This window comes from Megascapheus bottae, chromosome 18, assembly GCF_031878675.1.
Source record: "Megascapheus bottae isolate mThoBot1 chromosome 18, mThoBot2.hap1, whole genome shotgun sequence".
Lineage (NCBI taxonomy): Eukaryota > Metazoa > Chordata > Mammalia > Rodentia > Geomyidae > Megascapheus > Megascapheus bottae.
The window spans coordinates 40272258-40299745 of NC_143526.1; the positions used below are offsets into that span (position 1 = coordinate 40272258).

The 27488-nt window shown below is 50.4% G+C and overlaps 1 protein-coding gene across 1 annotated transcript; it reads right to left on the reverse strand.

The window, feature by feature from the left end:
• Znfx1 (zinc finger NFX1-type containing 1) lies at positions 1 to 26991 on the reverse strand. The gene is made up of 14 exons (XM_090352501.1): positions 26785 to 26991; positions 25447 to 25531; positions 19216 to 21024; positions 13797 to 13928; positions 11786 to 11934; positions 10711 to 10860; positions 10522 to 10636; positions 9464 to 9711; positions 8163 to 8302; positions 6663 to 6817; positions 6255 to 6400; positions 4375 to 4485; positions 3895 to 3990; positions 1 to 3316 (listed from the first exon to the last, which is right to left on the reverse strand). Exons 2-14 carry the CDS (start codon positions 25505 to 25507, stop codon positions 875 to 877), a joined length of 5754 nt encoding a protein of 1917 aa, XP_090208627.1. The 5' UTR covers positions 25508 to 25531; positions 26785 to 26991; the 3' UTR covers positions 1 to 874.
• Between the last annotated feature and the right edge of the window lie 497 nt (positions 26992 to 27488).

Genomic DNA, 27488 nt, shown 5'->3' on the forward strand with positions numbered 1-27488 from the left:
TGAGGTTGTCAATCATCGTTTTTATTAATTGGCTTTATAGGTTAAAGTGCATAGTAAAGACAAAAAAGGGAATGCATACATAGGAAAGGGTTTGTTCCTGGCCAACATTAGAAAGGACCTGAGTTGCCTAAGTGTTCTAGCGAACCCTGGGGCTGGCTTCTGGCCTATGGTTGGGGCTTGCAGAAGCGGCTGGCATGCTGCCCCTGCCCAGGTAAAAGCTGCAGGGGAGGTGCTGGGATCCAAGTCACACCTGGGGAGGGGCTGCTGGCACTGCCAGCAGCACGGGGCAAACCCTTCTGGTGTACAGAAGCCACTGCATATGCATGTCATAGCAGGGGGTGCTGGCGTCACGCCACCTGGGCCTGCTGTGGAAGCCCTTGTGGGCACTGCCCCTCCATACGTGCCTCTGTCTCTGGAAGGGTGGGTGCCCACGCAGGGCAGCTGGGACTTTTGTGCTCCTTGGAGATCTAAGCAGTGTAATTCTGGTCATCGGGTGGGAGGGAGTCTGCCAGGCACGGCCTGGCAACTGGAATCAGATGGTTTTGCTGAGCTTAGACTACCCTGGCACACTGCAGCGAACACTGGAGCAGCTCAGGACCTCAAGGCTCTTCGGTGAAAGCCTCAGATGCTCCAGGGCGCTTGCCCACTAACCTGCTGCGGGACGAGAGGGTCATCTACTCACCGCCCTCGGTTGGAGGTAAAGTGCTTACTCTAGCGCAGGGGTACATTGAGAATCAACAGTGGGCAAGCCATAGAAGTGGATCCTGACATAAGTGCAAAGACGAAAGGACGTGATTAAACTGGATTCCTCACCTTCAGAAGGGAGCCCACCCACGCCCTCGGCGCCTGGCAGAAGGCAGCGCTGGGCGTCGTCCTAGATCATCCTCCATATGTCCTCAAAGTTCATCAGGTTGTTGGCCGTGTCCGACCAAGCCGCGTGCTGGGCTCCGTCCATCTCAGAGGCAAGCTGGTTGCTCCTTTCCAGAGTGTGGCGCTCGCCGCCAATCACCTCCTGACACTCGGGACAGGTGCTGCGCTGCATGGCCCCCCCACACCTGCTGATCAAGTAGATGTGGCCATTGGGGCACTTGAACCAGTGGCCAGGCGGGTAGCCCATGGCGGTGACGATCTGCACTCGCTCTTCCTCGGAGATGCCCAGGCCAGAGCAGGGGAGGGCGGCTTTCAGGGCACCCATCTTCTCCTGCACGAGCTCCTCATCCTTCTGGGTGAATTTACATGTTCTCTCCAGGATGTCCCGGATGCTGAGGACCTCCAAGGCCACGTCACCTTTCACCCTTCCCTCTGCCATCTTGCAGCGGGTCAGGAGGTCCAACAGGTAGGTGAGCCTCTGGATCTCCCTCTGGAGGTCATGCAGCTCCTGGCTGGTGAAGCTCAAGCGCTTCTTGGCTAGCCACTCGTAGACCTGTTCTAGCCGAGTCCTCACTTTGTTTTGTTCGAACACTTGTATCTTTTTCAGAGAATCCCACAGCTTGGCCAAGTGGTCGTAGAAGTTGATGTAATTCTCCACCAGGCTCAGGTCTTTCACGGACAGGTTCTTCTGGGCCAGCTGGTTGCTGAGCCTCAGGAAGTCTTTAGGAAGCTGCTGCTGGAGGAGGCTCTTCCGCTCCAGCAGGGCCTTCAGCTGCTCCTGGCTGGCTGCAATCTCCCTGGCAGAGCCCTGGATCTTCTCCTTGACCACTTCGATCTCCTCCAGTCGCTGCTTGATGCTGGCTCCATACCTCAGGTTTTTGCGGATGGGCACCTGACAGACAGGACAGACTTTCAACCTGATGGCCACGTCGTCATCCTTCTGCTCGTTCATGTAGCGGTCGAGCGCCTGCACCTCGAAGATGTGATTGCAGTCTTCCAGCTGCACAAAGCGGGCATCGGGCTCGTCCTCGTAGCCAAAGAAGATCTGGGTGACCTCCTCCAGGTGGCAGACGCGGCACTTCTTAGGGCACGGCTCCCCGCACAGGCCGATGCAAGGGTGGCCGCAAGCCAGGAGCTTGGTACAAGGCACGTAGCATGGGGGGCGGTTGCAGGGCTCAGAGCAGAGTTTAGTGCACTGGTAGTGCTGGCAGCTCCAGACGCAGGGCTCCACGCAGGGGCTGCACAGCTCGCCACACTTCCTCCTGCACTGGCTGTGCACGCAGCGGTTCTGGCATGTCTGCTGGCAGGGTGGGCACTCGGTGGTGCATGGCTCCTGGCACTTGTGTGAGCAGATGAGCAGGCGCTTGCAGGGCTGCTGGCAGTGCTCGTGGAAGCGCCCTTCGAAGCAGCTGTGGCAAGAGCCCTGGCAGGGATGGCCGCAGTCGAGGACGGTGCCACATTTGACGGTACACTTGACGGGCAGGTCGTACTTGAGGTCTTCCACATGGCCACACTTCACCTGCTGGCTGTGCCCACACTTGAGTTTCACGGTGACCATCTCTGAGCACAGACGCACACAGTCTTCCCCACACGGGTGGGTACACTTGTGGCCACATCTCAGGACCTTGGGGCAAGGCTCCTGGCAGCAGAAGGCCAATGCAGGCAGTGAACAAGGGACCATCTGTTCGTGGCCACATTGGGGAATGGTTTTGGGCACTTTCACCTGGCAAGGCTGACACTCTTGGAAACATACCTGGGGGCAGCGGTGCCCGTCTGGACAGATGACCTTCTGGCATGGTTTCATGCACTGGAACTCCTTGTGCGCAGAGTCGTAGGGGTGGCAGGCCCGGGTACAGACGTGCCCGCAGCTCAGCCGGAACTCACAGGGCAGGCTGCAGCCTCCTTCGGGGACTTTCTGGAAGTCAGAGGCTCTGGCCACGGAGGTGTGGGTGTCGGGGTGGTTCTGGCAGCAGAGCCGCAGCGCGGGGCCTATCTGATGGTTCTCGCGGAGGGTGTGGATGATCCTGCTCCACAGGGGCACCCGTGCTAGCATCTGCATGTTCCCGATGCAGTACATCCCCTTCTTGGCCCGGGACAGGGCTACGCAGATGCGGTTGGGGATCTGGAGGAAGCCCACCTTGCCATCCTGGTTGCTCCGCACCAGCGAGAGGAGGATGATGTCGTTCTCCTCCCCCTGGTACTTGTCCACCACGTGGACCTTGACGCCAGAAAACGTCTTGGCGGGCATGAGTCTGCGCAGGCAGAAGAGCTGCCCAGTGTAGGTGGTGAGGATGGTGATCTGGGATGGCAGGTACTCCTGGCACAGGAAGTATTTGCAGAGCTCCACCACAAAGTGAGCCTCGTGCTGGTTCTGGTGGCTTTTGCCTTCCTGGATCTCCTGCTCCGGGAAGTTGTGCTCCACGAAGAAGAGATTGGAGGCCACACCCTGAGACGCAAAAGCAGTGCATCAGGAATCCAGGGTCTCGTGCATTTGGGAACGCACTCTACTACTGAGCTACGCTCCCACATCCCAAGACTACTTCTGTTTTGGTGGGGAGGGCGGAGTGTGATGGTCCTGGGGTTTAAATTCAGGACCCGGGCACTGTCCCTTAGCTTTTTTAAGACTAGCACTCAAGACAGTTGAGCCAGAGCTCTGCTTCTGACTTTGGTAGTTAACAAGAGATAAGAGTCTCACAGACTTGATTGCTGCTACCTTTGAGTTATGATCGTCAGATTTTCTGGGACTAGACGTGGGCTCATGTCTGAACTTTAAAAGTTGCCTCTTGGACTGGGAGTGTGGCTTACTGGTAGAGTGCTTGCCTAGGATGCATGAGGCCCTGGGTTCCATTCCTCAGCACCACATAAACAGAAAAAGCTAGAAGTGGTGCTATGGCTCAAGTGGTTGAGCATAGAGAGGTCAGGACCCGAGTTAGAGCCCTAGAACAACAGAGCAAGAGCAACAACAAAAATTGGTTCTTTTCCCTTCTTTCAGCCTAAGGCACGGTCAGCCCCTAGGTTGCTCACCTTGATCTTCTCATACTTCAGCACAGAGGGATGGTTCTCCAGATCCTGGTAGATATGAGGCGTCAGCAGGCGGGCAATTTCAGGGCACATGCGATGCTGAAACAACAGGAGTGTATCAATACAAATCATCTCAAAAGTCAGGTTGCTGAAAACTAGAGAGGTAACATATGATGACATGGAGAAAGAATGCAATGAAATAGCCCCTTCATCCAGCAAAAACTCAACACGGTGGGATGCATACAGGGTGACAGGAAACCCTGCTGGTTGTGGTGGCATGTGCCTATAGTCCCAACAGCGGGGTGGTACAGGTAATAGGATAGTAACTTCCAGGCTAACCTGGGATACATAGAGACCCTACCTCAAGAAAACAAGTAAGTTGGACAGAAGATTTTATTTTCATGAGAACTTGCTAGCTGGCAATTGGCAGGCTCCCAGGATCCTTCTGGGTCACCAGGTAAGAGCAGAGGGCCAGGTACTTACCTGGTAATTCAGACGAACGTAGGGGATGTTCACTTTCACAAGCCGTTCAAAAAGGGACACCTCAAGGTTGAAGTTCTTGGCCAGATCATATACATTGGCACTGGGGCGCAGCTGAAAGGGAGACAGGGCTGAGGACTCTGTATGTGAAACACGCAGGCGCCATGCGAGGGGCTGGCAGGCTAGGGACAAGGATGGCTTCCAGAGGTGGAACTCTTTGCTAGGACTTTGCACAGTGACATCTGATCTGACCGCAGCATGGAGGTTAGCTAGGCGGGCAGTCATTTGAAAAGCCCTGAGAGGGAGCCAGAAAGGCTGCCATGGAACCACTGAACAAATGAGGCAAAACCAGAGAAACAGGCTGCAACCTGATCTTACTGCTTGGAAGGTCGTTTTATGAAGCTGGATCTCTAATATTAAAATGCAATGAGAAACCGCTGGAGGGCTTTAAGCTGGAAAGGGACACAAACGAATTTAATGTTTGTTAAAAACTTGCTTTGGAGGGGCCGGGAGTTTGGCCTAGTGGTTAAAGTGCTTGCCTAGCATGCACGAAGACCCAGGTTCAATTCCTCGGTACCACATACATAGAAAAAAGCTGGAAGTGGTGCTGAGGCTCAAGTGGTAGAGCTCTAGCCTTGAGAAAGTCCAAGGACAGTGCTCAGGCCCTGAGCTCAAGCCCAGGACTGGCAAAAAAAAAAAAAAAAAAACTTGCTTTGGAGTTGGACACGGTGGCTCATGCCTGATGATCATAGTTCAAAGCCATCCCGGGCACTAGAGTCTGTGAGGCCAGTGGTGCTACGGCTCAAGGGGCAGGGGGTAGGTAGCCTTGAGCTCAGGGACAATGCCCAGGCCCAAAGTTCAAGCCCCATGACTGGAAAAACAAAAAAACAAACTGGTAGCTCACACCTGTAATCCTAAATTAGTCAGGAGAATGAGATCTTCAGATCACAGTCCCAAGCGAGCCCCACAAGACTCTTTTCTACAATTAACCTCCAGAAAACCACAAATGGGCGCTGTCCCTCAAAGTGGTAGAGCACTAGTCTTTTATTTTTTGCCAGTCCTGGGTCTTGAACTCAGGGCCTGGACACTGTCACTTTCTCTTCTCTCCTCTCTTTCAAATTGTTGGGATAATGTATAGAGGGGTTACAGTTACACTTCTCAAGTAGTAGGTGCATTACTTCTCACACATTGATACCCTTCTCATGTTTTTGTCCCCATTTTCCTTCCCTACACCCTCCCTGGGCACTGTCTCGAGCTTTTTTCCTCAAGGCTAGACGAGTCACAGTGCCACTTCCAGCGTTTTTTGTTTATATGGCACTGCAGAATCAAACCCAAGACTTTATGCATGCCAGGCAAGTACTCTGCCACTAAGCCACATTTGCAGCCTGAGCACTAGCCTGGAGCAAAAAAAGCTCAGGGATAGAGCCCAGGCCCGGAGTTCAAGACCCATGACCTTTGACAGCAACAACAAAACAAATCTTTCCTTTCTGAAGAGACTGGAGGCTAGGAAGACTGGAGAGCACACTGTTATAATTCAAGGCCATGGTCGATCAGGAGAGCCAGAGGGAATGGATGAGTTGGTGATGCTACTGCTATGCTATGCTCCAAACCAAACGGCACCTGATTCTAAATTGCATGTGGAGGCCAGTGATATAGCTCAGCAGCAGAGCAACAAGCAGCCCAACACAGAGAAACCTAAGGTCTAACCCCCAGCAAAGAGAAAAAGAAAGAAAAACACACAAGGAACGGGGGAGGTGAAGAAAGGAGGAATCAGAAAGGCAGTGATAAACTCGAGGGCTGCTCAAACAGAGGCCAAGGGGCTCCCGTCTGATCCTGCCCAGTCCACCCCAGAGCCTGCCCATCTCCTAGGGCTCTTGTTCTACCTGCTGGTGGTCCCCAATCAGAATGAGGTGCTGACAAGCTTTGCTCAGGGTGGCAATGGTATGGCCCTCAAGGACTTCGGCAGCCTCTTCCACAATGACAATCCGTGGCTCCACCTTCTGCAGGATCTGGCGGTATTTGGCAGCACCTTGGGGGGAAAGCAGAGTGGGGTCCTGAACAGAGGCACAGCACACACAGGGCCTTCCCTGACTTGGTGACAAGTTTGCCGGCATGCTCCCCTGGGGCTGATCATCACTGGGCTTCAAGCTCAGCGGAAGCAACACGCCGAGCAGTCTCCCAGGGCCAGAAGCTGCTTTCAATAGTGTTTCAGGGCGGTTTCCTTCCATCCACTGAAGAGGCTCTACCGGACCTCAGTCATCTGTAGGATCGGGGACCAGACACTTTCTTACCTGTGGTGGTCATTCCTATGACCTGGGCATCTTTGAGGATGAGCAGGTCTTCCTGGAGTCTCAGTTCGGCCATTCTTTTTGCTGAGGTGCGATAGCAGCATTCATAGCTGAGTATCTTCCGGCGAGTATCTGCCTGGTACATCTGCAGCCACAGCCTGGAGATGAGCCCGGTAAGGAAGCCATCTGATCTGAGAGGACCCCCGCCCCACCTTGTGTGTCCATGCCTGGACTGAACTCTAGACTCCTGAAGAGAGACCCACACTGATGGAACTGGAGTCCAAAATGTCCAGTGGAAAATGTGCAGGGAATCGGGAGCTAGGACGGGTTAACACCCCCTGCTCAAATCCTTGCACGGGCTTTCTGCTGATCACCCAAAATCCTCCTCACCTAGCCTTGCCCTGGCTGACCCTGGCCCACCACATTCATCACCCGGTCATCTCCTGCGCCACAGCTGTGGTGCTGACTGCCTTTCCCGGTTCTTTTGCTAGTACTGAGACTCATACTTGCTTGGCTTACCTGCCTGGCTTATACCCTCCTGCTTTGAGGTTTCTAGTCTTGTATTTCAGTTATGTATTCTGTGCTAGTTCTGGGGCTTGAACTCTGGGCCTGAGCACTCTCCTTGGGCTTGCTCAAGGCTAGAGCTCTACCCTTTGTGTCATAGCACCACTTCCACCTTTTTCAATGTATGTGGTACTGAGGAATTGAACCCGGGTCTTTGTGCATGCTAGGCAAGCACTCTACCACTGGGCCAAACTCCCGGCCACACCTCTTTCCATGTCTTAGTGCTCCATGTTTCTGCCTATCTTGAGCCCCTGACTGGCATGCCTATGAGGTTCCCAGAGCCTCACCTGCCCCCTTGCTCACTAGCCTTGGTCATGCCTATGCATTTCCCTAGATCTGAGTTCCACTGGCACCCTGCTGGCACCTTAGACAAGCTGGTCCTAGATTATAATCTTAGTATTCTCTGCTTTTTTTTCTTGAGACAGGGATTCAGTAAGTTGCCAGGATGGACTGAAACACACTTCTCATGCTTTTATCTCCCAGCTGCTAGGATTACAGGTGTGTGCTGCTATGCCTGCCAGTCCCTGCCCTCTGTTTTTTGTTGTTTTTTTTTTTTTGCCAATCCTGGGCTTGAGCACTGTCCTTGGACTTTCTCAAGGCTAGCACTCTACCACTTGAGCCTCAGCACCACTTCCGGCTTTTTGCTATGTATGTGGGGTACTGAGGAATTGAACCCGGGTCTTTGTGCATGCTAGGCAAGCACTCTACCACTAGGCCAAACTCCCGGCCGCCCCTGCCCTCTGTTTTTAAACCACTCTTAGTTTTCAATGGTGGAATCATGTCCTTATAAGTTTGCTGCTTTAGACAGACTCTGAGCTCCATGAAGGTAGACAGGGTGTGGGTCCCACCCTATAGCTGTATCCCTAGCGCCAGCTCAGAAGTGGTACCCAGAAAAGGACCGCCCTGGGAAATGGCCCATTGCCTGGCTGGGCACTCTACCTGTAAAGCTGCCAGCGCGAATTCAGGTCAAGCTGCCAGAGGTCCTGGATCGCATCAGCCTCCGCTTTAGTCATGGCATTCAGTTTGTGAAGCTCAACCTTCACCTTCCTCTTCATTTTCTTCTTCTGGCTGCGCTGGATCTGTCAGGAGGAGCAGAGGCAGGTCTGGTGCTAGGCCCGCAGTATGGTGCAGCCCGCACTTCTAGTGTCTAACACTCCAGCAGCTACTCCACCAGTGTGGCTCAGAAGGACCTAGCCAGGACTTCCGCGGCTACTTAAGTTCTATGCACCTCAGAATCTTCTCTTAGAAACTAGAGGGAGTAACAGTGCTGCTCCCAGGTTGCCATTGAAAGAAGTAAATGAACAAAAGGTCCCAAGACAGAGTGGCGCCAGGCCTCACAGAGCATGCGCTCAACACAGGCTGCATCTCATCCATGGAGAGGAGCAAAATCTGAGCCATTGGTGCCTAGAGCAAAGCAGAGCTTTGGGGAAAGTACTCCCTCTGGTTCTGTCACTGAGTAAGGCCCAAAGTTATCCAGGCAGAGTCCTAATCCATACTTCCAGAGCTTGGGGTCCAGAATGCCCAGCACACGCAGAGGGGCAGAGTGGAAGCAGGAGACCAGGTGAAAACTGCATGTCAGTCTGCCCGTCTGTCCCTTACACTGCAGGCAGGGTAACCAACGTGGTGCTTTGGGTACTGAGTTCTATCCCCACAGGATCCCACAGTAAACACCCAGCCAAGTGGAATAGAGAGCGAGTATACAGGGAATCTGGCGTCCACCACATCCAGCCCTGAAGGCTTCACACTCTTCTGCCTGCTTCTCTCTGGGGCTCATTTGTGCTGTGTTCTTGTGCTTTTTGTCAAAGTTGGTAATGGTTGCCAGAGTGCCTTTGAACAGGTCTAGTATGGGATTTAGAATTGGACTCTGCCAGGGTTAGGTTGAAAATGGTGTAATGAGCCCAGCATGGTGGCTCGTATCTGTAATCCTAGCTACTCAGGAAGCTGAGATCTGAGGATCCCAGTTCAAAGCCAGCCTGGGCACTAATGACCATGAGACTTATCTCCAATTAATCACTAGAAGAGGGGAAGTGGGGTTGTGGCTTAAGGGGTAGGGTGGTAGCCTTGAGCTGAAGAGCTGAGGGACAGGGCCCAGAGTTCAAGCCCTATGACCCACAAACAACAACAAAGAAAAGGGTGGACTGGCCAACTGTAGGGGAGTGGTCAGCAGGCTCAGGACAGCTTAGCAGCGCAGCCACACCTGCTGACAGGAGTGATGGGGCTTCAAGGAGGGAAGAACATACCTCCCACTCTTCTGCAGCTTGCTCCTGGCCACCTGCAGTCCCAGAGCCATAGTGGTCTAGCCTCATGGCCAGAAGCATTTTGGCCAGCTCCTGCTCTGCCCCATTCTCTTCCTTCTTCCGTCGCCGGGGCCTCATCACCTCTTCTTCCTCAATCACCCGGTCAGCCTGAATCAGGTCGGCCTCCTCTGCAATCTCGATCAGAGAGCCCTCCTCCTCTTCTTCCTCTTCTTCCTCCCCTTCTGCATGGGCTGGGAGAAGAATAAAAGTGGTACACACATGGACTGTCCTGAAACCATGGGACGCAAAAGGCCTGCGCCAGCTGCTTGGGAGGTTCGAGGTTTACATGCACCCCCTTAAGGAATCTAGGGGGAGGGGTGAATTAAGCACTACCTATTTTGGCTGTTTTACATCTTAAAAATTATGAGGTCAAGGGGCCAGGAGTTTAGCCTAGTGGTTGCCTAGCATGCACGAGGAGCGGGGTTCGATTCCTTGGTACCACATACATAGAAAAAAGCCGGAAGTGGTGCTGAGGCTCAAGTGGTAGAGCTCTAGTCTTGAGAAAGCCCAAGGACAGTGCTCAGGCCCTGAGCTCAAGCCCAAGACTGACCAAAAGAAAAAAAAAATGAGATCAAGCCAGGTGTTGGTAGCCCATGCCTATAATCCTAGCTGGAAAATATTTCAAAGCCAGCCTGGGCACTAAAGCTAGCCTGGGCACTAAAGTCTGTGAGACTCTTTATCTCCAATTAATCACCAGAAAACCAGACATGACACTGTGGTTCGAGGGGTAGGGCAGTTGCCTTGAGTTCAAGATCTGAGGCTAGCAGTTCAAAGCCAACCTGTCAGGAAAGTCCCTGAGACTCTTATCTCCAACTAACCACCAGAAGATCAAAAGTGGCACTCTTGCTTAAAGTGGTAGAGCTTTGAGCAAAAAGAGCTCAGGGATAGTGCCTAGGCCCCGAGTTCAAGCACTACAACAGGCAAAAAAAAAAAAGGTTGGAGATAGAGCTTGAGCAGCAGTTAAGAATTGGCCTTAAGGCAGGCAGCTGTGCCATTCTCACCTGTGTTCTCCGGTCCTGCTGGAGCAGGATTCTGAGTGAAAGCACCAACCCCCAGGCCCAGCCACTCGAGCATCATGGAGTGCTTCCAGGGCTGGAGGCAGCCCCACTCACTGTCCTGAGGAACAAGAGGTCAGGCATGAGCACCTAGGCCAACCAAAGTGGAGGCAGAGGACCTTGCTGGAGCCCTACCTGCACGGGGCCGTTCATCAGGCTCTCCCAGTGCCGGGGGAGGATGTACTTCTCCAGGTGCTGCTCCCGGACCACACCGCGCATGGTACACTCCAGGGTCTTGGCGCCCTTGTCAAGTCCCTGCTCTGACCCCTTCATCTCTGTCACAATCTACCAGGAGCAGAGGGAAAGAGTCAGTGGAGCTCTGCCCATACCCCAGACTCGGTCCCTCCTCGAGAGAAGACATAGCAAAGAAAAATATATAAAGGGAGAACAGCAGACAAGACGACAAAGCAACATCCCAAGGGCTGAAAGACCTGGGCCAGCAAGAAGACAGAAAACACACTAGGGCCGGGAGTTGGGCCTAGTGGTAGAGACTTGCCTAGCATGCAAGAAGACCCAGGTTCAACTCCATAGTACCATATACAAAGAAAAAGCTGGAAGTGGTACTGTGGCTCAAATGCTAGAGCACTAGCCTTGAGAAAGCCCAAGGACAGTGCTTAGGTTCTGAGTGTAAGCCCAGAACTGACAAAAAAAAAAAACAACAAAAAAAAAAAACGGGCTAGTTTGGGGGTTTGAACTTAGGACCTACGCACCACCCTGGAGCTTTTTTCACTCAAGGTTAGTATTCAACATCTTGAGCCTCAGCTCTGCTTCCAACTTGGTGTTTAACTGGAGATAAGAGTTTCATGGACTTTCCTGCCTAGGCTGGCTTTGAACCATGATCCTTAGTTCTCAGCCTCCTTAGTTGCTCGGTTACAAGCACTATGCTATGAAACAGGAAGGGTCTTGCTATGTTACTTAGGCTGGCCCTAAACGTCCAGCCTTAAATAGTCCTTCCATTTCACCCTGGCAAAGGTCTGGTACTATATGTGTGCGCTACCACCCAGGACCGTGGGTCTGAATGCAGATGTCCTGTGGGTGGTTTGGGGGTGATAGCCCTAAGTTTCTGGCCGGTCTGGGAGAAATCTATCCTTTCATCCTTCCTCTGTATGAACTGAGGGCACGGGTCACACCAAGGAACTAGCAGAATGAAGAGCTAGAGCAGAGTTCTGAGGGGCCGTGGGCCGCCCCGTCTCCCCAAGCTTGGACTCACGCTCATGTAGGCCTGTCGAAGGTGCATGGGGAGGCTGCGGCGGAACTCCCGCTTGTTCCTCAGCTCCCGCAGCGTGAACTGCTTCAGGACCTCACTGCTGCTCCTTCCGCCCACCCGGACAATGCTGGTCTTCTGACACCTGTGGATACCTGGGGGGCAGAATGGGGTACCACAGGGCTGAGAAGAGCCACATGTGTGTGCGATCTCATCTCACCACCAGAAACTTAGCCATAACAAGCGAGAAGGCCAGAAGTGTCCCTGTCCACGCAGTGCTCATGAGCTGGGCTCTGGAATTGCGCCACCCAGTGCAGATAACTGGGGGAAGTTACTGAGCTCCTCCTCAGTTTGTCTAGGATTAGAACAGTAATTACTTTTTCTTTTCGTCAGTTTTGGGGCTTGGACTCTGGGCCTGGGTGTTGTCTCTGAGCTCTTCAGCTCAAGGCTAATGCCCTATCCCTTGAGCCACAGCACCACTTCCAGTTTTATAGTGGTTAATTGGAGATAAAGAGTCTCATGGTCTTTAGTGCCCGGGCTGCCTTTGAACTGGGATCCTCAGATCTCAGCCTCCTGAGTAACTAGGATTACAGGTGTGAGCCACCACACCAGGTAGCAACTGCTTTCTGATAGGTGACAGGCTAGAGAAACACAAGCCTGTCTTTGTAGTTCCAAGCTGAGCCTCAGCACAAAGCAAGCACTCACTGTATACAACCATTATGCGGATCTAATGACCACTTGTATGTTTGAAGAACGGGGCAGAATGCAATAATCAAAACACAAATTAACAGTGAAATTAAAGTCACAAGTTTGCATCTAGTTTTTATGCAGAGCTTAGCTTTTATTTTTTTGTTGTTTTGCTTTTGGGAGACACAGTCTTGCTGTGTGGCCCAGGCTGGCCTTGAACTTATGATCCTCCTGCCTCAAGCTGCCTCAGTAGCTGAGCTAACAGGCATGCCTCTGCACCCAGCTGAGAAAAATAAACGAACAGTGGACTGTCCTATAAGCTACTTGAAGTTCTGTGCCTTGTTTGACCTCTGTGCAAACATTTCAGATGAATGTTTTATGTGCTTTCCTGTGTCATGCTCTAGCAGAAAAGATACTCCCAAAATGAATAACAGATTTATTATACATACAGAGACTAAGTACAAAGATATACTCACGTGGAGATATAGAGAAATGGGAAATAATATGCTGAGAAAAATAAAATCATTTATATATTCACTATTAATGCAATTAGTATTTGACTGCAAGTTTGTTTGTTTTTTTGCCAGTCCTGGGGCTTGAACTCAGGGGCCTGGGCACTGTCGTTGGACACTTTTTTACTCAAGGCTAGCACTCTGCCACTTGAGCCACAGCACCACTTCTGGCTTTTCTCTATGTATGTGGTACCGAGGAATCGAACCCGGGTCTTTGTGTATGCTAGGCAAGCACTCTACCACTAGGCCAAACTCTCAGTCCCAGAAGGTACATTTTTTAAACCACAGCTTCTGATCTTAACCTCTGAAGATACTAAGAATGATTACAGGCTGGAGCCATCAGAGGATAGCTGCAATTACTATTTTTCAAGGGCTTAATATGTATGTACCAGGCTCTGTGAATATAGTAAGAAACCCAACCAGCCCTCAGCACTGCTGGTATAGTGTCGAGACACATGAAAAGCAATGTAAAAGAGAAAGTATAAAACAAGACTTAGCTATGAATGGGGGCAGAGAGAAAAGTCTGAGAGAATAAAGGTGAGACGCTATGAGTGTGCTGGAGTGGCTCAGCTGGAGGAGGTCAAAGTGAGAGGGCGAGGAGGGGAAGAAGTGCATCTGGGTAGACAGATGATCAGGTGAGGAGCTGCCTGAGACAAGGGAGAAGCGAGAGGAACTCTGGGAACGGAGGGTGGTCAGTGCTGCTGGAGTTTGGGGGAACGCCAGATAGGATGCAGGGGCAGAGGCGGGTGTGAGGAGGCCATGCCCTGAGTCCGAATTGCACAGGCAGCTGTTCCAAGCACTGAGGATTCAGCCATTACCTTCCAGAAACTGGTCCAAAGCATGATTGGTGTAGCACACCACCAGGATGGGGAACTTCTGGTTGCTAATTTGCCAAACAGCCTCGTTGGTCAGAAGAGCCTGAATAATTTTTAGACCCACATAGGTTTTGCCTAGAAAACAGAAAAATGAAATGAAAAATTTTGTTACTTTGGTTAAAATTATTTTATTTCCTTGAACTTAAAAGGTGAACAAAAATGTGCATTTCAAGTCTTCTTACACTTAATCAGCAGAAATGTTTGCAGAGAGGACAAACAATGCATGAGACTTCAAGAAACTTATAGGACAAACCACCTTTCGTTTATTCTTCTTGGTTGGGTGCAGAGACATGTCTGTAAGCTCAGCTACTGAGGCAGCTGAGGCAGGAGGCTCATGAGTTCAAGGCTAGCCTGGGCTATACAGCAAGACTCTGTCTCCCCAAAACAAAAAAAGCTAAGCTCTACGTGAAAACTAGATTCAAGGGCCGAGAGTGTGGCCTAGTGGTGAAGTGCTTGCCTAGTATGCACAAAGACTGGGGTTCGATTCCTCGGTACCATATGCCCAGAAAAGGGCTGTGGCTCAAGTGGTAGAGCACTTGCTTTGAGGAGAGCCCGAGGACAGTGTTCAGGCCCTGAGTCCAAGCCCGAGGACTGGCCAACAAAACAAAAGTTAAAAAAAACCCAACTAGATGCAAACTTCTAAGGTACTTTTTTGGGGGGGAGGGGAGGTGGATCGTGGGATTTGAACTCTGGGCCTGGGTGTTGTTCCTGAGCTCTTCAGCTCAAGGCTACGACGCTGCCCCTTGAGCCACAGCACCACTTCCTAGATGCAAACTTCTGACATTAATTTCACTGTTTATCTTAAGACAGCCTTGGTTTAGTCGTGGTACTCAGTGGACACTATATGAGCTATGGAACTTGTGGGCACAGATGGGAAGCGGGGAGACAGAAGGGGTGACACTGCCCCCAAAAAAGAAACGTACTCATTCTGACTTAGGAAATAGTAACCCCAGTGTATACCTTAACAATAAAAATGAATTATAGATGTATATATATAAAAGCCTGTTTCCCTCCCCTTCCCGACTCTTTCAGTGGGCCCACACTCCTGGTGTGCACTCTGTCTGCTTTCTCTTCTTTTGCTAGAGACCTGGGTCACCGGCACCCCTCATTTCTGCAGTATACAACGCACATGGCAAGAGTGGCTCAGGGCAGAGGTGACAGCTTCCTGCTCGGCTAGACACGGGATCTGCCTTTGCACTGAGCATCACAATTCTGCTCTCAAAAGGAGAAATTCAATACTTAGAGCAGGTTTAAAATGTTCTCCTTTCAGGACAGGGTCTCCCTATGTTGTCCAGGCTGGCCTTGACCTCCTAGGTTTAAGTAGCCCTCAGTTCTGGAGTAGCTGGGACTACAGGTACCCACCATGGTGCTCCTTTTGCTTTTTATTTATTAAAATCTAAACAGCAATAAACACGTAAAAACCTTCTAGTCAGTTTGACTGAAAGTTTCTTGTAGAATTTTCTAGAGGTAGACGCCACACTTATGCAAATATAAATGTTTCTTTTTCTAGCCTTTATTTTTTTTTCTTTAGGTGGAAATAGGAGCAGACTATTTTCTTTTTCTTTTCTCTCTTTTTTTTTTTTGTCATGGGGTTTGAACTCTGGGCCTGGGCGCTGTCCCTGAGCTCTTCAGCTCAAGGCTAGTGCTCTACCACTTGAGGTACAGCACCACTTCCAGTTTTCTGGTGGTTAACTGGAGATGAGTCTCACAGACCTCTGTGCCCAGGCTGGCTTTGAACTACGATCCTTAGATCTCAGCCTCCTGAGTAGTAGGCTGAGCAGACTACTTTCACTGATCTGTGTTTGCTTTCCCCCCTTGATGCACCCGGAACCTAATCACCAGGACACACAAACGAAGTGCCTGCATTTGCGCCAGAATTCTCCACTGGTGAAAACCGATGCTCACAAACAAAAAAAGCACCCCCCCCCCAAAAAAAAAAATCCTTAAAAGACCAAACCTAAAGTCTAAAAGGCTGGGGCACGGCTGAACTGGCGGAGTGCTTGCCTAGCAAAGGGCAAAGCGCTGAGTTCAAACCACTATACTACCATCACTAACAGAGAAAAACATGGCTCTTATCCTCCTGGACCTCACAGACGTGAAGAAGAAAAAGACAATTATACAAACATACATAAAATCATAAATGTAGCTTAGGAGAAATCCACGGAACCTACAAACAGTGCATGATTCTGGCCAGGTCAAGAAAGCCAGAGCAGGCGAGTGAATGGGGAAGGCTGGCCTGAAGGCCACTGCTATCTGCTAGGTGAGCAAGGCCTAAGAAAAGGCTCAGGGATGACAATGCCTAGGTGTCCGGCGTGCAGGACTGGGACTGGATGGTGGGCTAGGAGAGGACTCAGTGATTCTGTATCACTTCCTCCTCACCATCACCATCCCCATCCCCTCCCACAACCCCCACGTTTCCCCCATTCACGCAGAAGGCTCTTACGAATGTGCAATGTCTTCTGCTAGCCTGAAAAGGCCTATTAGAAATGAAGAGCTCTGGGGCTAGAGGGGGTCAGGTGGTAGAGCACCCACCAATGAGCAAAGAGCATCAGATAGGGAATTTCAGTCCTCTTAGCCTCCCCCCACCCCTGCAACAGACACACAAAAGCTAGAAAGAGTGTGGGAAGAGGGACACTGGCTAGGAAAAAGTTACTATTTACCTGATTTATGTAACTGTAATCTCTTTGTATATCACCTTTAAAATAATTTTTAAAAATTCTTGAATCCAGGGGCCGAGAGTTTGGCCTAGTGGTTAAAGTGCTTGCCTAGCATGCATGAAGACCCGGGTTCGATTCCTCGGTACTACATACATAGAAAAAAGCCGGAAGTGGTGCTGAGGCTCAAGTGGTAGAGCTCTAGCCTTGAGAAAGTCCAAGGACAGTGCTCAGGCCCTGAGCTCAAGCCCAGGACTGGCAAAAAAAAAAAAAAAATTCTTGAATCCAGAAAGAAGTGAAGAGTTCTACTTCAAGTGATAACATTAGAAGAATATTGCTGCTAAGCACTGTTAGCTTACACCTGTAATCCTGGTTACCCAGGAGGTTGAGATCTGAGGATCACTGTTCAAAGCCAGCCCAGACAAGAAAGTCTGTAAGACTCTTATCTCCTATTAACTACAAAAACTGGAAGTGGAGCTGTGGCTCCAGTGTTAAGAGAGACAGCCTTGAGAAAAACCAAACCAAACCAAACAGAAAAACCTCAGGGACAGTGCCCAGCCCCAGAACTGACATATACATGCCCAGAACTGCAAATGCAAGTCAGGCATGGTGTTACAAACCTACAGCCTCAAGACGTGGAAAACTGAAGGAGGAGCATCACAAGCTCATGCTGGCATGGGCTGGCTACATTAAAACCAAATACTAAACATTACAAACATGTATTATTCTTGATCCAGTTAGGAATTTGTTTGTTTTTGTGTGAAATGACCCACAAGTAAGGTTACTTGCTGAAGTCCTGCAGCAGTGAGCTTTCTGCAGAGATCTAGTGCAACAATAATGAACCTCTACACAGAATCTAGACAATGGACAGCTGGGGTCACAGGTGGTCCAGACATTGTTACTAACATTGAAGAAGCTCCCAGACACAGCAGAAAAGTGAGTACAGAATAGGTGTCACACACTGTAGGCAGGGGAAAATGAGTACAGAACAGGGCTCCCACGCAGTGCGCTGGTACAAAGAATGAATGCAAGGACGCACTGCTTGAGTAGCCACAGTTCGTACCTGAAGAACACACAGAAAATTGCTAACACTATTTGCTTTGGGCAAAGAAACTGACTGAGATAGTGGGAGGAAACTCTTGTTAATAAATGTACAACATTATTTATTAAACCACAACAGTAAAATTAATAATCAGTTCAAGTTTAACGTCTCGGTTAAGCCAAACCTAGAGTCTGCTCACATGCAGCAGTGTGAGGCCATGGAGATGCTGAGTTACTAGTTTCCAGCACATAGCAACAGTGCTGTGCGGCAATGGAAACCTCAATTCACTTGTTGCCAGTCCACATGCTCCTCCTTTTTTCTCCCAACACTGTGCTTTTTTTGTGTGTGGGAGGGTCATGGGGCTTGAACTCGGCTTGGGTGCTGTCCCTGAGCTCTTTAGCTCAAGGCTGCTGCTCTACCCTTGAGCCACAGCCCCATTTCCTGTTTTTTTTAGAGGCTAATTGGAGATAAGAGTCTCAGGTCCTTTTGTACTTGGGCTGGCTTTGAACCTTGATCCTCAGCCTCCTGAGTAGCTAGGATTACAGATGTGAGCCACCACTCTAACACTGTAACATTTTTATAATCCTGTAATTAGACCCCTCTGACTTTTTTTTTCCTTTTGGTGGTACAGGATGTTGAATTCAGGGCCTTGTGCTTGTTAAGCAGGTGCCACACCACTTGAATCACTCTGCCAGCATGATTGTTTTTAGATAGCCTTACGTTTTGGTTGATGTATGCCTGGACCCAAATCTTGTTTATACTTCCCACTGTAACTGGGATATCAGACCTATGCTACTACACCCAGCTTTTTTCTGTTGAGATGGCATCTTTTCCCTGGCTGGCCTTTAGTCACAACCCTCTCTACCCCACAGAATGTGTAAAAGCACTCCAGAGCAACACATAACAAGCACAATTCTAATTGTTATCTAAAATGTGGAAGTAAGCCAGGCACAGATGGCTCATCCCTGTCATCCCAGCTGCTCAGCTGGCTGAGATCTGAGGATCAAAGTTTGAAGCTATCTGGGGCTGGAAAGCCCACGGGACTCTTATCTCCAATCAATCACCAGAAAACCAGAAGCAGAGCTGTGGGTCAAAGTGATAGAGCACTAACCTGGAGCAAAAGAGCTCAGGGACAGCACCCAGGCCCAGAGTTTAAGCCCTTTGACAGGAAATAAACAAAAAACATACAAACAAAACAAAACTGGAAGTAAAGGTGTACATATGTCAACATACACAGACACACAGGTATCAGTGTTAGCTGGAAGAACAGCAGGAAAGGCACATGCAATAGTTAGCACCCCAGTGGAGGATTAGTGTGCGAGGAGGAACGTGCAGGGAGAACACTTCTGTGAGAATTAAGTACAGAGGGAGGGGGGCGCCGGGACTCTACAAACTGTCACTTGGTATTAAACAAATGAGTATGCCCCGTGGTCAAGCAGAACTAGCGCGTCCCCCTGGCTCTTATCACTAGCAGTCTTCTCTAGTCTTGCGATTTTGGTCCATTGGTATGCACGTAACAGATTTTCCACAGTCCCTGATGGAAAATCACCGAGTGTCTAACTTTATGAACAACACTTATGCTCAATTCAGGGAAACCTAGGGCAAAGGCTGCCTCCCTTGCCACCTCCCAGGGGAGGTGCCCTAGCTGTGGAAAGCTCTACTGTACCTGTGCCAGGAGGCCCCTGAATGATTGCCAGCTCCCTCGTGAGAGCGAACTGCAAGGCTTCCATCTGGGAGTCATCCAGCTTCAGGGCTTCTTTGGAGGGCCACTGGCTAAGGTCGAGGACATCGACTCTGGGACGTCTCCAGCCCTCCACATTCCTCAGAGGCTCCCAGGAGGCTGAAGGATTCTCTATTAAGGGGGTGAAATCATACCTGCCCCCCATGAGCAAGTAGTGTGGCTGCTTCACATGGGAGTCACACTGGACAATGTTCCTCTGGAAGGGGACATCGTCCTCCTGGACCTCCTGCAGTCCCTCTAGCACGTGCCGGTACGCCTCAAAGTAGGCTGTGGTCTCCACCATGAGGAAAGAGTCAGAGGGCTGGACCTCCGCGAGCAGCTGCTGGCTCTGCTCGTTGAAGCACAGCTGGACAATCCCTCGGCACAGATCTTCATGCTCCCGGTTAGAAACAGTGGCAAAAAGAAAGGTCTCAAAGTTGTCCTTGGACATGCACACCAAAGACCCATAGAGCAAGCGCTTGGAGTTCTGCCAGCGGACAAACTTCAGGGGCTTCGTGTCAAACTGCACCTTGTAGACGATGCCGGATGATGAGCACATGGGGGTGATGATCCTGGTATCAAAGTAGATGCGGATGTCGTCAAACTTCCTCTTCCTCAGGCCCTGGTCCTCGAAGCTCTGGAGAAGCTCCAGAATGCCTTCCCGCAGGGGTCGGACAAAATCTTCGCGCAGGAGTCGGAAGTGGGTGTCCAGATAGACGGTGGTGCTTTCGTATTTTCCGGAGATGATGTTGGGGCGGAGGAAGGGCCTCTCGTCCAAGTGCACTTCATTGTAGGTAGGGTAGATGGGCATGGTCCGGTAGCTCGCAACTTGCCCGTCGGCCTCGGGCTGCACCAGCGTGTAGGTGTCCTCTCGTAAAGTGCCCTCCCGCCTCTTCTCCTGCATGTGCTCCAGGATCGTCTGCATCTTCTCCAGGTTCCTCTCTGTCTCCTCTTCTATGTCAACCCCGGAGGCTCTCAGGGCATTCAGAGAGGCGGGCAGGAGAGACACGAGCATGGACGTTTCCTGCACGGAGCTGGCGGGGAAGACGCTCACGAGGTGCTGGAGGAGGGAGAGGATGTTGCTGATGTGCTCCGGGTACTGCTTGCGGATGCCAGGCACAGGCTGGGTGATCATGCCCACCACGTAAGTGGGCAGGCAGACCTTGAGGAATTTCGAGTTCTTCAGTATGCCCAGGATATGGAAGATGCTCTGGCGGTCCATGTTGGAGCTGCAAGCCTTCCGAAGAACCTGGCAGATGAGTTCCAGGAAGCTGGATTTCATGGAAGAATGAGACAAGAGTTCCTTCAGTCCTAAACTGTTGGCAAGTGTGATGGCCACCTCAGAGGGGTCTTTCTGCAAAAGACTCTCGAGGAACTTGTAGCCCAGTTTCTTCACCTGCTGTGGCTGCTCTGCAGGCTTCTGGTGGGGTGTCCGCCATTGCTGGAAGTTGTCGCTGGACCACGGTGGTCTGCGGTTCCTCCCCTCCTGGGGGTCGTCTCTCCACCTGGGGTCATTCTCCTGGCCATGTCTTTCGCCTCTCGATCCATCACTGGTATACCGCTCCTGGTTCCTTCTTCCCTGATGTGGGTTCCTGCCCATGGCCCTGAATCTGTCTTCTCTCTGCTGGTGAGGACCAGAGTGATTGGCAGTCCTGGGGTGCCATTCCGGACGATCTGCTCCTCCTCCAGATGCACTGGCTGGTGAATTACTGGCCTCATCTCCCGCTCTTGATGCTAATTCTCCATCCAAAGGCCCTAAACACAATGAGAACACTGAGTACTAAGCACAGAACAAAGGACAACTGAGGAGTTCAAGTTTCTCTTGGACAGAAAAAATGGTTTCCTACCAAGTTGTGTAGTGAATAAAAGATAGAGCTGCTGCAGAGTTGTTTTTTTGTTTTGTTTTGTTTTTCTGTCAGTTGTGGGGCTTGAACTTTGGGCCTGGCCCTGTCCTTGAACTCTTCAGCTACCACCCTACCCTGGAGACACAGCACCACAGTTGGTGGTTAATTGGAGATAAGAGTCTCAGAGACTTTAGTCCCCCGGCTGGCTTTGAACCCCGATCCTCCAATTTCAGCCTCCTGAGTAGTTAGGAATATAGGCATGCGCCACTATGCCTGGCTTAGAGCTGTGGAATTGAGTAAGGTAGAACATGCCTGTAATCCCACAGCTTGAGGCTAAAGTAGGAGGAAAATTCAAGGCCAGCCTGGGCTACATAGTAAGACCCTGTCTCATAAAAACCAACTGATAGGGGCCAGGAGTTTGGCCTAGTGGTTAAAGTGCTTGCCTAGCATGCATGAAGACCCGGGTTCGATTCCTCGGCACCACATACATAGAGAAAAGCCGGAAGTGGTGCTGAGGCTCTAGTGGTAGAGCTCTAGCCTTGAGAAAGTCCAAGGACAGTGCTCAGGCCCTGAGCTCAAGCCCAGGACTGGCAAAAAAAAAAAAAAAAAAAAAAAAAAAAAAAAAAACAAACAAAAAAAACCCAACTGATAGCGCCAAACAATAACAGTAATAAGACAAAGCTGGAGGAGTTGCTCAGGAGGAGAACTCTTGCCACACTAGTGCTCTACCACTTGAGCCACAGCACCACTTCCAGCTTTTTGTTTATGTTGTACTGAGGAATTGAACCCAGAGTTTCATGCATACTAGGCAAGCATTCTACCACTAAGCCACATTCCCAGTCAGGAATAATCATTTATTGTGTGCCTAATCCATGCTAGAGAATAAATATATCTCATTTAATCCTCATAGCTGGGATTTAGTTAGGGCTCAGAGATTGAAAAGCTAAGCTCGGTGGTTCCAATTTCTTGTCAGCAATGACTAGTCAGAACACAAGTCTTGGGGACAAATCTTGTTCCAAGGCTGGCAAGGTCACTCCCTCTTGGTGGCCTTCTCTAAGTCTCAGGGCCTGGCCGATAGTCGATGAAATGTTTCTAATGCTTTGAACAACCCCGACACATGAAGAGCTCCCAGTAAGCGTTGTTCCATAGAGGCAGTGGTAACAGTGTTGTGCCATTTCCCAGGCACTGCGCTTCTGTGACATAATCATCACAGGCTAAAGGACACAGAGTGGACTGGACGAGAACATCAAGCAAGGAAAGCTAACACCATACCTGCCAGCATCCGCAAGAGCCCTTTGAAAACAGCAAAACAGGGCTTGCTTACCAAGATATTTCCCAGCAAATTCAAAGACAAAGAAGGAAATTGAAAACACAGACATTAAGTTTTGTTTTGGGAAACTGAAAACAAAACTCCAGCTTTCCAGGAAGTGGGGGAGGGGACTGGCAAGCACACAAATGGCTCCTCCCCCTGGGGAGCCAAATCTATCCTCCTCCATCTGCCACTCATTCCATACATGCCCTCGCCAGACACACTGAGCCCAGCACTCACTTCCCTTTCCTCTCACTCATTCTGGAAGTGATGCAAATCAGCACCACAACACGGAACATGGAAAACAAGAGTATATGACACTGATTCCATACTGCAAAGCACCCTAGAGCTTCAAGAATATACGATGTTTGAGATAAGCACGCCCTTTCAAGACACCAGATGCTAAATACAGCAATGTACACTTTTTTGTTTTGTTTTTGCTCAAGTCCTGGGGTTGAACTCAGGGCCTGTGCACTGTCCTTGAGCTTTTTCCTCAAGGCTAGTGCTCTACCACTTGAGTTATAGCACTACTTCTGGGTTTTTCTATGTATGTGGTACTGAGGAATTGAACCTGAGTCTTTGTGCTTGCTAAGCAAGCACTCTACCACTAGGCTAAACTCCCAGCCCCAGCAATGCATACTTTTTGTTTTCCACTTGTAGGGGAAAATTTTTACAGTGTTTTGCTAAATAGCTCAGGGCTCTACTAGGTAGCCCAGGCTGGTATTGAAATCTCTCCTGCCTTAGCCCCTCAAGTCCTGGGATTAAAAACTTGTACCACCAGAGAAAATTTTAACAATATAAAGGAATATTTAGCAAAATGCAAATGCTGTGCAACTTTTATAATAGTTACATTCACATTACATTGTAAACTCCCACAGTTAATGTGCTGGTCGTGGGGGGCTTGAACTCAGGGACTGGGTACACTGTCCCTGAATTTTTTTTTTTTTATTGTAATTAGTAAAAGGGTTACATGATATTTGCCAGATAGAAGGTGCATTAATTCACATACATTGATACCCTTTCACATGTCTTGGTTGTCCCTGAATTTTTTTTACTCAAGGCTAGTACTCTTCCATTTGAACCACAGCTCCACTTCTGGCTGTTTGGTGGCTAACTGGACACAAAATTCTGAACAAGGGCCTGGGTATGTATATATGTGTGGGCTTTGTTTGTGTATGCTAGGCAACCACTCTACCATTAGACCACACTCTTTGCCCTACTTTTAATACTTTTCTCAGTTTAGCCTAGTGGTAGAGTGCTTGCCTAGCATGCACGAAGACCCGGATTCAATTCCTCGGTAACCACATACATAGAAAAAAGCTGGAAGTGGTGCTGAGGCTCAAGTGGTAGAGCTCTAGCCTTGAGAAAGTCCAAGGACAATGCTCAGGCCCTGAGCTCAAGCCCAGAACTGGCAAACAAACAAAGTCTCTAGGAAGTGGAGCTGTAGCTCAAAGGGGTAGAGGGCTAATCTTGAGAACAAGGGCTCAGGGATAATACCCAGGCCCTGAGTTCAAGCCCCACAACTCACATACACACACACACACCCAGAAATCTCTATTATCTTGAAAACTGACGTAATTTCTCTTTTTTTCAATATTCCCACAGCCCACAAAATAAAACTCCATAGTCCTTTGTTCCACAGCTAAGATGAGAACGAAGCAGGAAAAGCAGGATCCCTGGGCTGCTTTTAAAAGTTCTGAGCAAGACAGAGGATGTAGCTTAATGATACAATACTTGTTTAGCATGTTTGAGGCCCTGGGTTCCACCCTTGGCACTACACACATGCGCACACACGCACGCACGCACACAGCTCTGAGGAAACAGAACATTCTCTTTCATTAGGATGAAACTAACTTTGACTTGAGCTATCTAATACATAGTCACTGGGTTTTAAAGTATTTGAAATGTAGCTGGTAAGTTTTTTGAAGGGAAATGAAAACATCATTAAAGTTATTAAAATGTTATAGGGAAAAACATACCAAATACACAATTATAATAATATTTTGGATATATTAAGATATATTAGAGGACTGGGAGTTTGGCCTAGTGGTAGAGTGCTTGCCTAGCATGCACCAAGACTCGGGTTCGATTCTCAGTACCACATACATTGAAAAAGCTGGAAATGGTATTGTGGCTCAAGTGGTAAGAGCTCTAGCCTTGAGAAAGTCCAAGGACAGTGCTCAGGCCCTAAGTTCAACCCCAAAACTGGCCAAAAAAAAAAAAAAAAAAGATATATTAGAGCCAGGCACCAGTGGCTCATGCCAGGCAGGAAAGTTGAGACTCTGATTTCCAATAAGAAGAAGCCAGAAGTAGTGCTGTGGCTCAAATGGAAAGAGCTTGAGCACAAAGAGACTCAGGAACAGTGCCCAGGTGGAGTTCAAGCCCCAGGACTAGCAAAAAGCAAAAGTAAAAAAAGACATATGAGGACATTAAGGCATTAAATTAGTATTAAACTAAAAAACAAAAAACAAAACAAAACCCTCTCTTTCCCCCACTTTAAATGACACTACTAGAACATTAACAGTTGTGTTTTGGGCATGTACTTTGTTTCTACTGGATAGCTCCTCTAAATCAAGAGTTATTTCCATTTAGGGTTTGCTAAGGCCAACTGTCCCCACTTATTAGCTCTCTTGGGAGTGATGGGCTGGCTCTTGTTCATCATCCTTCACATGCTGTGGCTGAGTAATATGTCAACTGTGTCCACTTTAAAGATGCTGGCTTACCTAGCATGCATGAGGCCCTGGGTTCAATTCCTCAGTACATTAAAAAAATAGTAATAACAGGCTGGGAATGTGGCTTAGTGGTAAAGTGCTTGCCTAGTATGTATGAAGCCCTGAGTTCAACTCCTCAGTATCATATAAACAGAAAAAGCTAGAAATGGTGCTGTGGCTCAAGTGGTAGCAAAAGAAGCTCAAGAAAGAGCCCAGGCTCTCAGGTCAAGCTCCAGGACTGCTCCCCCAGAAAGAGAGAGGAATAATAATAATAATAATAAAGATGCAGGCAGTGCAAGTTGGGCCGACTCACCTCTGTGGTTGGTGTGGGGATTTGGGGGCCTGGCCTCCACATGAGGTCTTCTCTCCTCCATGTCTGAGTCTCTTCAATTCTGGAACTGCACAAGTGGAGAAATTTTCAGTGCTCTTCAGCCATTTACATTTTAAAATGTAAGAATGCCTTCACGGTTTAACGATTTATTAGCTAAGAGCTAAATGCTGTTCAGCCAAGAGCACAAGTGCTCAACTCTGAATGCCCCATTATGATATAAAATGTTAGATTCACAACTGCAGTGACCCCCAGGGATCAGGTTCCACTTTTTCTGACGCTAGCACTTTTGGGTATTTTTTTTCTCAACTACTGTTTGGCTTATGCCTTCAGTCAAGTTACTCAATCAGTTGCTAGGTTTCAGTTTTGTTTCCTGTAAGGCCTTTGGGAAACAAAGCACAATTTTGTTAACCCAAGTCATGTGTTCATAGGACAGAGCACTCTATAGGTTCTAGTTCTTATGTTTTGAAAACTGAGCAGCAAAGCCCTCAGGCCTCACAAATGACTGCTCCTGAAACGCCTTCCTTAGGAGCAATCAGAAAGCAGCCGTCTTTTCTTTCTGCCATCTTGATGAGTTTTGACACAGTTCTCTTAAGAAGAAAGCCCTTTAACACAACATCTCAATCTAAGCCATGCACATGATGTGGGTTGGGGCTAGGGGAAAAGCAGGTGACTAAGTCTTCAGTAAAAGGATTTCTGAGCTTGTCCTTGTCACCGACTTTTAAAAATACTCAGAGCTGGAAACTGTGGGCAGATTTGGCATTCTATGGGATAGCCTTTATCCTCATCAGAAAAAGGAGTCCCTTTTCTTCCTGTTCTCATGGTACAGGTTCAAAACTTAAGTTGCTGCTGTTTGTTTCAGTTGTTGAGAGGTCAGGTCTGTCTTCCTCTTTTTGAAAAACACTAACAGAAACCCAGAAAATGGGGGAGGAGAAATTAAAGAAGGAAAAAAACGAAACAAAACAACAGAAAACGCCGGCAAAGGAAAAGCCATGAAAAACAGAGGCAACGACGGGTTTGTTGGAAGATTCCAGGCTCCCAGGGAGGGCGCGGGGTCGGGAATGGGAGCGGGCGGGGCTGGGAACTGCGGAGACCCGGAGGTCGGGCAGTCGCGGGGGGTCACCGGCAGCAAAGCCCAGGCCACAGTGCCGCGGTCACGGGGTGGTGGGTGCCCTCGGAGGCGCCCGGCCCATGCCGGGACAGCGGGCGGGGCCTGGGCTTCGGGCAGGGGCAGAGGGTCGGGGTGCGGGCCGAGCCGAGGCCGGGGCGCTCGGGGGCGCCCGGGGCGTCGAGGCTCGGGCGGGGCGGGCGGCGGCCACTCACCGGCTCCGGCGCGTCCTTCCGCCGCCGCCGCCTCGGCTGGGCCGCGCTGGGCTCGGGCCGGAGGCCGACGCCCCGCCCGGGCCGCGCACTTTCGGTTTCCCTTCCCCGCAGGCCGGGGCGGGGCGGGGCGAGGCGCCCGGCGGGCGGCCCGGAGGAGGAGGAGGAGGCGGCAGGCGGAGGCGGTGGCGCGGGGCGCGGGCGCAGCGAGGGCCGAGACTCGCCGGCCCGCGTCCCCGCCCTCGGGGCGGGCGGAAGGGCGGCGTCGCTTCAGCTCCCCGCGGCGGCGGCGGCGGAGGGCTCCGGCGGGCGCGGCCAGGGGGTGGAGACCGCGGAGGGCGGGCGAACGGCGCCCCAAGCCCTCGCCAGCCTCCGCCGGACCCGAAGGTAGGGGGATCCGGCGGGCGGCCCGGTGCATGCGAAGCGCGACATGGCGGCGAGGCTGGCGGGGGGAGAGGGGTAGAGAGGAGGGGGCGGGCGGTGCGCGGCCGGACTACTACCAGAAGGAACTACATTTCCCAGGTGTCACCGCGGCCGCGGCCGGAAGGGGCGCGCTTGGGCTCCCATGCGCAGGCGCACTAGCCGCTCCGTCCTATATAAGGGAGGTCCGGGGGCGCCCTCGTCCTTTCGGTTTTCCGGCGTCTTGGCTCTCCGTGGCTCCTCCGCGGGATGTCTTCGCCTCTCGGGAGCCGACTCGTGCGTGGGGT